Source organism: Typopeltis vanoorti, chromosome 4 (assembly GCF_054136105.1).
Source record: "Typopeltis vanoorti isolate ZY-2024b chromosome 4, IOZ_Tvanoo_1.0, whole genome shotgun sequence".
Classification (NCBI taxonomy): Eukaryota; Metazoa; Arthropoda; class Arachnida; order Uropygi; family Thelyphonidae; genus Typopeltis; species Typopeltis vanoorti.
The window spans coordinates 53,212,246-53,224,428 of NC_143552.1; the positions used below are offsets into that span (position 1 = coordinate 53,212,246).

The window sequence follows — 12,183 nt, forward strand, 5'->3', positions numbered from 1 at the left end:
AGTCAAAACACTAAATTAACTGTGTACAATAGTGTTCAAACCAATTTTAACTTACGGATCTGAGAGCTGGGTGAAGTAAAACAGTTGACCAAAGACTAGAAACCGCAGATATGAGAGTCCTGTGAAAGATTCGGGGTCTGGTTGGCCAAGTGGTTAGCATATCCACTCTCCAGCCAAAAGGGTGCGGGTTGGAATCCCGCCATGGGCATGGATGTTTGTGATTGTCTGTGAAAATAATAGTGGTGATAGTGAACAGTAGATGGCGTTGGTGTAGATGAGGTGGCTTGTGGATGAGGTTGAGTAGTGGAGACGGAGAGTTGTAGAGTAGGTGCCGTCCCTTGATGAGTCTTAGGACTCCCTGGAGGTGTCTGATAATAATAATAATTTTTTTTTATGAACAGATGGCACCATATCATATTAAAAACAAGGATAATAGGAAAGACATTGTCAACATCCATGAATATATTAGCAGAGAGGTGGTATGGTCACTTAAACAGAACAGGAAAGATTAGCAAAAAAAGTGGTTGGCAGGAAAAAGACCCAGAGGAAGACCAAGATATAGGTGGATTGATATGGTAAAAAGTGCTTTAGAATATAGAAACATAAGATCTGATAATGTTGGAGCTTGGATAGGTAACAGATTGATTTGGAGGAAAATTGTAGATAAGCAGTTAGTAATTATGTAAATTTTTCATGTTGTACTATCATATCTTGTACACCTCTTGAGGGTAAATGTTAGGAATTTGATAAATTCTAACATTTACCTCATTCCTTATTCTTGATGAATAAGAATTATGCATTTCATAAAATTAAGAACAAAATTGTGTGAAAAACCAGAAGGGAAATGAAAGAATGTTTATATAAAAATAAATTCACAATCCTGTGGATTTTTTTTTTTTTTGAGAAAAATCTTGCTTTTTTTTGTCTTTAAATTATCATGTTTTAAATAATAAAAACAAGAAGACAACAGTTCATTTCCTCAATTATTAAAATACATATGGCACATTTTATATCATATCCACAGTTATTATTCTGATTTATAACTTCCATCTGAAAGGATGCATAACATGCATTTATGACAAATTTTATAATGCTCCATCTCTTTTTTACTACCACAAATATAAAAAAAAAAAAAATCAACTAACGCCTTTTTATTCCTGTATACCGGGAGTAGGCGAGGCCATTTAGCCCTATCTAACTTTTGGAGACTGAGTGGGCAGTTCAATCTCCACTGGTACCAATCAGAGATAGATGGCCCAAGGCTATCACTAATTAAGCGGTACATAGTGAAGAGAGACGGCTCAAATGTGCCGCCATCTCGTGGTCCCTAACCCTAACACAATATATTTAATGTCTGAAATAATGTGGGTTCTACGGTCGATTTTCTTGAGTTTACGGGATGAAAAACCCGAGTTTCGGGGAGGAAAAACCCGTTTTGGGTTGATAATAGCAGCATTCTCTGTGTTTGCCAGGGTAGGATGGTTATGTTTTAAATGCCAGAGATTGACTAACTCGGGAACTGGTCAAAAAAAGGCTTAGAAAAATTTCCTCTAGTCGCCGACTAGACTCGAAACCAAGTCTTCCTTCGTGTGGCCACTGTAATTATTTATTACAGTTATTCAACTAAATCATAAGGTCTGGAAAAATTATAATGACTGGAAATTGAGAAGAATAATTTTCCCATAAACAAGGCTGCATTCAAGAAGAATATGCAAATTACTGACCAGTAACCATATTATTATTAGTAGTAGTATTAACATTAAATCTTCGTGAAGTAAAAAGACTCACTGTGGGAGGTCCACACACACACACACCTGCAAAAAAATCATAACCATGTCTCACACTTTCTGCACTCACCACTTTTTCAGGCCACTCTCTATGCAAAGAACCTGCTCCTCACTCCATTCTCATGCCCTTCTTATAGAGATGGCCTCTTGATGTACCCCTGTCTCCCTCTATCCCTATGAAAAATCTCCTCTGCATTAAACTAGTAACAACCCCTACCCATTGAATATGTCTCAAGCATATCTCCTCTCTTTCCTCTATTCATAAGGCTCTGCAAGTTGCATTCTGTCAAGATTTCCTCATATCTCATATCCCATAGACTATATTAATTATATACTCTGCATCACAACCTTGCCTACCAAATTCAAGACCTTATACTTTGCAATATTAAACTGATTGCTCCACTCACTTGTTCCCTCACGTAGTCTATTGAGATCCTCCTGCAAAGGCACAACACCTTCTCTACTTGTCATAATTCTCAACTTTCTATCATTGGCAAGCAGCTGCATTTCTCCAGTTAAGCCTGTCTTAATATCATTAATATACAAGTTTAACAATAATGGTCACAAAACAGAACTGAAGAACTCTACCAGTGACCTTCCTCTTTTGGAATACCACTCCTCAATACACCTCTCATACATGACAGCCAATCACCTATCCAACTCACTAGCCTCTTATCTGATCCCATCTGTTTCCATTTAGTTACCAGCTGTTGAGTGGCATTCTATCATTGAGAATCAGTTAGAAAGAATAATTCTTATAAACAAGGCCTTTGAAAAAATCCAGGTATAGATACACCACCAATTTTCCAGTACCCTTGGTTCCAGAGCCCTGTCAGATCAACAGAGATCACATAATAAAAATTCATCATTACACCTCTGAACTGCTAATTATACCTCTCCCATATCTCTAAAATATTGGACTGCTATTAAATATGAAATATGAAATGTGAAGTAAGTGATTAAATAAAATACACTGTATAAATAATAGAATATAAGTGCAGATAGGCTTGTGCTTATGCTTGCCACCATGACCACCACCATTACTCTGAAACAGATCTTTCTTAGAAGCCCTAGCTAGAGTTAAACGTAACAAAATGAGTTAAGAAGCACTCAATATCAAGGGATCACCACCAAGTGCAGATGTAATTGATTATGTGAGTGTCTGTGTGTGCTGCATGCAACACAATCTGTGACAGCCCAGTGAACTAGTCAGGTGGTTACAAGAATTTCAAGTGATACTCTCATATTCTGTCTGTACTGAAGGATGCTGGAAAATCAGTAGTAGCAGTATACCACTCTATGTACATCTCTCTTATCCAGTGAATTCATCAACAAAGTGATGAATTCACTTTGTTGTAAGACATAAGCAGGCTGATAAAACATAACCATCCTACCCTGGCAAACACAGAGAATGCTGCTATTATCAACCCAATTCTGAATCTTAGTCTTCACCAACCTCTTCATTAAGTGACACACAAAGTATTTGAATTATACAAATTATACATATCTCCTCCATAGGATATATTTATAATATATATTATCCCCAAGGTAAAAAACTTTTCACATCTTTATCTCATCCAGAGTTTCTTATTCAAAGTAAAAGCACCTTGTAGCAACTTATATAGGTAAAGTTGGTAAGGCTCTGTATTACTAAAAACCTTGGTATTTCAGGGTCTAGCTACTCACTGAGGAGACCTCAAAAAAAGATTGGAACTAGTCTGGGTAGTGATTCCCCCACACACACACACACCCATAATGTATAACAGTATACATCTCTTAGTGAGATGTGTTTTACATTATGGGAAATACTAAGAATAGTGATCAGAACTTTACCCACATTTACAACGAGTTGCCCTGGCATTGCACTACCTTTAGACTTGAACTATGTTCAGGCGTAAACTTAACTGTTTTGCTTACTTGGGAAAAGGAGTAAAAAAGGTAAGTTTATAAAATTACTTGGCATTCTTAATATATATTATCCCCAAGGTACAAAACTTTTCACATCTTTATCTCAATCCAGAGTTTCTTATTCAAAGTAAAAGCAACTTATATAGGTAAAGTTGATAAGGCTCTGTATTACTAAAAACCTTGGTATTTCAGGGTCTAGCTACTCACTGAGGAGACCTCAAAAAAAGGTTCAAACCAGTCTGAGTAGTGACCCCCCCCACACACACACCCATAATGTAATATACATCTCTTAGTGAGATGTGTTTTACATTATGGGAAATACTAAGAATAGTGATCAGAACTTTATCCACCTTTACAACAAGTTGCCCTGGTGTTTCACTACCTTTAGACTTGAGCTATGTTCAGGTGCAAACTTAACTGTTTTGCTTACTTGGGAGAAGGAGTAAAAAAACCAAGTTTATAAAATTACTTGGTACCCTTAATATATATTATCCCCAAGGTAAAAAAACTTTTCACACACACACACACACACATATGTACATATATATATATATATATATATATATATATATATATATTAGGATAACCAAGTTATTTTATAAACTTGGTTATTTTAACTCCTGGATTAGGAGTTAAAATAACCAAGTTTATAAAATAACTTGGTTATCCTAATATACAATATCCCTAAGTTAAAAAATGTATTATATATATATATATATATATATCTTCCATAGCACAAATGGAAGAAAATATTATCCCCAAGGTAAAAAACTTTTCACATATATATATATATATATATATATATATCTTCCATAACGACAAATGGAAGAAAATGGGAGCTAACTGATCTCATCTGGAGGTGGCAGGGTTTTCCTCCCAGAAACTCAGGTTTTTCATCCTGCATATAGACATATCAGTCAAGAGAACATATAGTATAGTATCACCAACATAAAACATCTGATCTGCAATCTTTTCAGTCCAAAATGTAAACCTCACACTTGGAATACTGAACTGGCAGTCAATCTCCTGAACCAATACTAGTCTAAGTCATTCTGAAGGAATACTATATCAAAATCATTCCCGATTGTTCCTCCTAACTTGGTGTCAACTGCATATCATTCCTCAAACATTCAACAATATTGTTAAGACAAGAATAGGCTAGAAAGGAATTTCCGTTAACTTATAAAATTTAAAATATACTCAAATGACCTCAATTTATCCTGAATTTTCAAAACTGAATTTATTTAATAAATACCAGTGATCTTTGTTTTGTAGTTGCAGGTAATTACAATTACCCGTTTTAATGATGTGCATATATCAATGGATATTAGTGAGTTCCTAATCAAATCATGAGAAGAAAAGCCCATGGAAATTTATCAAAAACTATTTAATGTGTATGGTACAGGAAATAACATCAGTGATGTCAGAAGATAGATTAGCAAAATAAAAATAGTAGAAAATATTTTAGAGGATCAGTCTGTATCAGGCTAACTGCTTGGTATCACAAGTGATGAAAATCAGAGGTAGATAAATGAATTTGTTAAGAATGACAAAGAACTTTCCTCAAGGCTTAGGTTGGTTATCCAAGGTGCACAAACAGGTACGATCAATATTTACAAGATAAAGAGAAAGAGAGAGGGGAGGAGATGAAATGTTTCAGCTGCAGATTCTTTGGCAAACAATCCACTGCAAACGGTTCCTAGCTTTAGGAGTGTTGTGATTACTAATTAGCCTTGAATTCACCACCACTACAAGCCCAAAATAAGCACCAACTCAAGAATGGAAGTATAAATCGAATACTGAAAAGTTCACAGCTATTCTCAGATGGAAAACTTCTAACAACTTTCTCAACAACTGTTTGGGACAGTATAGAAACACTCTGATTTTTTTATATATTTTTTTTTTTAATCCAGGCAAGACTATCAACATAAATACTGCACAATGAATGGGGGAAAAAAGCAAACCTCTACAATGAAAAATACCTATTGTAGCAAGTTTTTAAAGGAAGCAGATTATACTTGAATATGAATTATATCTTGTCTTTAGCCTTGATTCAAGCACAGTTAAAGCTGGAAGCTTGTGAAGTAGGCTAATTATAAATAGGGCAGATGACTTTATATCCAATTGGCTGGTATACCATAACACATAGCACACTTTCTTATCTTAGCTCTCAGTATGTCCACGAAATTAGCTCACCCTGATGAGACCTCAAAAAAAGTCAAAATTGGTCTGGGTTAGTTACCCTTCCCATACATTATTGGCTATTAGAGCCAATGCATCTATATACAAACAGCCTAGTTGTGAAGATACTTTGTGTGTAAATTTTAGTTTTCTCATGCTTGGGTAAATTTAAGATAAAGACAAGAATATAATTGCTTGTCAAGCATAATAAGTTTGAAAAATATATAATAAAAAAGTAACTTGAAATCATGAGATATATTTTTGTATGATGTATACTGCAAGACAGTATACTACTGAGCATTATTCATGGAAAGTCTGATGAATGCATATACTAGTTAGCAGATTTTGAATGAAATTTAAGTTTGGTTGGTCAACCATGTAACATGGAGACTTAAATTTGGATGTTACATGATGGAATTGTCCAGATGGGCACAACAAACAATTATGTCAATTTTCATGAGCAATCATGCTACAACAAGCTTACAATATGGTGCAAATTTCAATGTGTCAATCTAGATATATGAAGTATCTTCTGCATAAGAAAGGTCCTAACCTGAAATCATCAGATAATCTTATATCATGATTATCTTATATTACATAACGCTCATTACACTCTCCATGACATTTCCAAGTTCGGCTGAACATTCATCCAACATCGAAGTCTGGAATTACTCAAAACAACTTTTATATGTTTCCTCCCCAACGCCAAAAGGTCAATATATACAGCAAAAATGTGCTATTTTTGACAAACTTGTTTCCACCAGATAGAATAATAATAAACTTCAAACGTATATACATATGTATGTGTATATGTATATATATATATATATATATATATATATATATATATATATATTCATACATTTTATATATAAAGTGCACACACACTGACACTGTTATGTGGCGTCCTGTAATTTAGTCATCCAAAATGAGTTATGAGGCACCATGGAGATACATGTAATAATATACAGTATATTAAAATCCACCCTTCATTAGCAAGTATTGGCAGTAATATTAACTTATTCTGTGTGTATATATATATATATATATATATATATATATATATATATATATATATATGTGTGTGTGTGTGTGTGTGTGTGTGTGTGTGTTTGTATGTATAAAGTAATAGTAATAATATAAACATGTACGTATACTATATAGGCGTCTCTCCCATTTCGTCAATAACATGCTAGTTACTATGACTTAATCACTAAACTTAAGCTCATAGTGTCAAATTGATTCTACCTCAATCCGGCCACTATTTAACAATAAACAATACAAAAGAAATATTACTAAAATGTTTATATTAAATGACATTGGAAAGGCCAGCAGCACGTGCGCAACAACTTAAAACCAAAAAAAAATAAGTATGAATTACTGAAATCATACTAATATGAGGAAGGAACGGAAGACTACACAAGCTAAATTAATTAACACATCAGGAGAAAAAAAAAAGTACTAGTTAAATGATGATTTCAGTAATAATAATATATTACTTAAAATATGTCATAAAATATTTTTCATTACGTTATAAAATATTTTTAGTTCGCATTTTCTGAAGAATACATCATTATGCCCGTACTGAACTATCAGGGAGGTTTATTATAAATACTGAATCGACGTGTCAAACTAAATTTAAAGACTTTAAACTCCTGTATATGAAATGAAAAGAGCCTCCGTAGTTCAATCAGTATAGACTCTGGAAATCGAATCCAGGTCTTTCCGACCTGGGTTCGATTCCCCTCCATGACGTGCGGAACCATGACTTGAGGACTGAAGGTGAGCGTATATATATATATATATATATATATATATATATAGTAGAAAAGTATTTTACCTTGGGTTAATAAATGTTAAAGATACCGAGCTATTTTAAACATGGTTTTACTCCATTTCCCAAGTAAGCAAACAGACAAACAAGTCAAGTTTGCGCCTGCAAGTATTGTAAGTCTAGCTGACCCTGCACGTAGTGCAAGACCAAGGCAACTCATGGTAAAAGTAGAATAAGCTCTGATCACCAATCTTAACATTTACCCTTAATATCATACATCTCCTCCAGGAGATGTGCTTTGCATTAAGGGTAAATATTAAGATATTTACCCTTAAAGCTAGTGTTGCAAGTCTAGCTGGCCCTGCACGTAGTGCAAGTCAAGGCAACTCGTGGTAAAGGGAGTATAAGCTCTGATCACTATTCTTAATATTTACCCTTAATGCAAAAATGCAAAGCGCATCTCCTGGAGGAGATGTATGATGCTATGTATTAAAGGCAAGGGCCACTACCCAGACCGGTTTCGACCTTTATTGAGATCTCGTCAGTGGGAGCCAGGCTAAGAAATACTAAGTTTTTAGTCATACAGAGCTCATAAATATTTTACCAAAATAAGTTACCATAAGGTACTTTGACCTTATTAAATAAAAATCTCAGGATAAGAGATAGATGTAGAAAGTTTTTTACCTTATATAGGTTAAAGTTTGCATTAAGGGTAAATATCAGGAATAGTGATCAGAGCTTATACTCCCTTTACCACGAGTTGCCTTGACTTGCACTACGTGCAGGTCAAGGCAACTCGTTCATATATATATATATATATATGAATTATTTGGTTTGTGAACTATGTAACATGCAGACTTAAATTTGTATGTTTCATGATGGAATTGTCCAGATGGACACAACAGACAATCATGAGCAATCATGCCACACTGAGCTTACAATATGGTACAAATTTCGATGTGTCAATCTAGATATATGAAATATCTTCTATATGAAGTGTCGCCAACCGATTTCCAAAAATTGAGCGATAAACAATGCTAACTACTCCCTTTTGAGGAAAACAATGCTTAAAATATTTCGGTTATTTATTTCTGACTATCCGTCTGCCACCATGTTCCAATCACTTATCACTCATTATAGGGATAAAAAAAATCTACTTATTCACTTTCTCACAACACTTCTACTTAAAAATCAAGAATAACTGTTTGATCCTTATTCCGACTTAATCTCACCTCTTTTTTTTTTTTTTTTCATTGTGTGTGTGTGTGTGTGTTCATGGGACCGGTTTACCTGTTTTGAGGGATTGAAAATCTGAGTCACCAGGAGAAAAACTCTTCACCTTCGTATGCGACTGTTTAACTCACCTTTAGTCGAAAGAGACCAGATAAAGGGTTCGCACGTCACTTGCGGGAATCGAACCCAGGTCTTTCCCACAAAGGGGTTCGTCTATACTGAATGAGCTAACAAGGCTCCTTATCATCATTAAATCTATCCTAAACACTCAATATTCCATAGCTATCATATCATTTTTGTTAGCTTTTTTATCTTCCTTGGAATCCAACTGATCAAATATGTATAATAATCTAGATGCATACGAATCAAAACCTTGTGAAGTATCACCATGCAAAGGGAAGTCCAGTGATCACCATAAATAAAGCAACTGAAGATATAGTTGCTATGCATGTTTATTGATGGAGCAGCATGACATGGTAAACGCTAATATCCAAATTAGTAGCTTTACTGCCAAAATTCTTTACCAAACTGTAGGAGAAGACGAAGTAATTATTCCTATTGTAATTATCCCTTCACTATATGGACGTTCTCTGTGAGCCTCAGATATCTTCATGCAATACCATCGACAGAGTGTAGCATAGAGGCAGCCTGTCTCACTGCGCAGCTTAATTAAGGCGCTCGTTCAGCAATATTGCGGTTGGCGCCGTATTAGAGCAATAAGATATTTTACATCTGATATAGATGTAATAGATTTATTTGAAGAATTAAGAATGCTCTCAAAAATAATACTTATCACCAAATTTTATCATATATATAACCAATATATTCTAGAAATTTATTGCAACGTAACCACCGCCCTAAGGATACTGTTAACAATTCCTGCTAGCGTAGCAAGTGCGGAAAGAAGTTTTTCCAATCTTAAACTGATTAAAAACTATTCGCGAAAATAGCAATTACCCAAGAAAGATTGGTTGGTCTGGCAACTATATCGATAGAGGCGGACATGCCTTATAAATTTAGAAAGAGCTTATAAACGGTTTTATTGTGCGATATGCCCGTTGAGCAAAGATTAATAAATATCATTATGTAATTGTTTTGCATTAATATTTTTTTGTAATAAAAACAAAATATCAAGTGCAGATTTTCTTATATTTTTGTCTTCTAATCCATCAGGGGCGATATTTAATTGTTTGCCTTAGGGCGCAATGTAATCTGGCAATGGCCCTGTCTTCATGGCACTGATTTTTTATATCTCTTATTCTTCCTAACAGCAATAATGCTTTGTATTATGACTCCTTTGAACTTCAGTACTGCCTATCAAACGTAAGTCCCTCTTCTCTTTTATTTCGTTGTGTGAAATCTACTATAATATATATGCCGAAGTCCTGGAGAGGATGGCATGCTAACAGAACACAAAATCAGGAAGGTCATATTGGATATGTTCAATGATATTTAACTACAGCATAGCGTAATTGTGTAATACAGGACACCTACTCACCGAAGTCATAAAAATTTACAGAAGAGCGACAGCAAACGTTTAGGCAACATATTTCTATTTGGCTCCCTTTCAATGTCCAGAGGGATCAGACAGAGATATCATCTAAGTCAGCTGTACTTTGCATTGGGGGGGAACGCTTTTGGTGCAGTAAGTTCAGCAATGCTCTCATATTACAGGAATCACTATTTTCTCTTTGTTATCATTTTAACATTAATCTAACTTTGGTGTCTGTGGGCCACTTAATATCTCTACAGGTAGTCACTCAGAGATAAGTGACCAAAGACCATCACTAATGTTAAGCGCATACGGTGAAGAGAGATACAGGGGTGTGTCGCCACTTGGTGGGCCATAACATTATATGTTATTGCCTGAAATAGTGTGGATTATAAGGTCGGTTTTTTGTGTGTTTATTGACAAAAAAAAAGAACTTTCTAGAGGGAGAAAAATCCCGCTTACCCGTGCCAGAGATCGACTAACTTGGGAACACTGACTACAGAAAAAAAAAAAGATCTTTCTGTAGTCATCGAATAGAAACAAACTTTCTAATGCTTCGGATGCGAACGTCACTTCCACTGAAATACGCAGGCCTTTCTATGTATATTGCTTATTCAAATTATCAGAAGAAATTAGCAACATCATTGGCCTCTGCATCAACCCACACAAGATTAAACATACTTTTCGGGACATTCGATCCCACAAATATGCTCCTTTGGTATACAGTAGTAGAAGGCCCATACAAATCTTGTATGGCCTTCAACGTGTTCTTTAATAAGGAATACTTATCAAAGAACATGTTGCTGCAAACGCATCAGGTCATCCATGAAAGTTGGGAATTTCTCATGCTGCAGAAAGTGAAACATACATCCTTCGTTAGAATAGCTACAGTTCTGTAAACTATATTCCTTCCCTGAATATAGTACATTATCAACATTACAGACATCTACGAAGAATTGGAAGCAGTAATGTATAGTAGAATTCTAGAATACTTTTGGAACTATCAAAGACAAGAGATTGAAAAAGAAAGCCTGGGGGGGGGTATGTTACTTATTTTGAATTTTAAGTGCTTAGTCAATGCTCTGCAAGTCATCAACCAAGTGCTAACATCTATCCATGCGTTTGCCACATTAATTAGGTATTTCGTAGATTTCTCTCTATCTTTGTTCGCAGGCACACGTGAGAGGTCCCGTCGAACAAAGGTATTGATTCTATGCTAGTATGACAGTCTACTAGCAGAAATCATACTAGCTCATTACTGGCTACTGTGTAATGCCATCAGATAAATGCATAGTATTGGAAAGTCCCTAGTGCATATACACAAACCACAGAAGATTTATTGATATTTGTTAATTCCTTCACCTTTCCGGACATAACAAGAATTATTGAAACTACTTTCAAAAATCTCAGCAGCAGTAATGGATATCTAATGCGTTGTGGCTTGGCTTGGGGATCACACTGTTCTCTCCAGTGAAATGAATTAAGTGTTTACATTAGAGTTTCGGTAACCAGCCCAGCTCTGCAGTATATGAAACTATATTGAATCAACTGAATATGTATTTTACTCCCGGAGGCACCATACTAATTATGCTTAAAAGTGACAAATAAGAAAGTTTGCAGTCATAGATGTTAGCACTACCTTCATCTTGATCTGGTCTGAACAAAACATGAAATGTACGTTACCCTGATTCATGAAATCAAATACTACCTTTGGAAAGTGCGAAAGAAGGGAAAAGTAATCCATATCAGCAATGTCTAGAGAAGTGTGGCAAAGTATTTGCTCACTTATCAGGTGCTAAAACATCTTG

General features: G+C 35.1%; 1 protein-coding gene across 8 annotated transcripts in view; it reads right to left on the reverse strand.

The window, feature by feature from the left end:
• Idua (alpha-L-iduronidase) overlaps positions 1-7,286 on the reverse strand; it is a 288,729-nt gene extending 281,443 nt beyond the window's left edge. For 6 of the 8 annotated variants that reach the window (XR_016548188.1, XR_016548187.1, XM_090391168.1 and 3 more), the window contains exon 1: positions 7,125-7,237. Coding sequence is in view for 6 of the 8 variants with exons in the window: in XM_090391168.1 (XP_090247294.1) it covers positions 7,125-7,196 (72 nt within the window). In the remaining 2 variants the exon portion in view is untranslated. The other 2 variants (XM_090391167.1, XM_090391166.1) reach the window with 2 other exon arrangements.
• Positions 7,287-12,183: the final 4,897 nt, after the last annotated feature.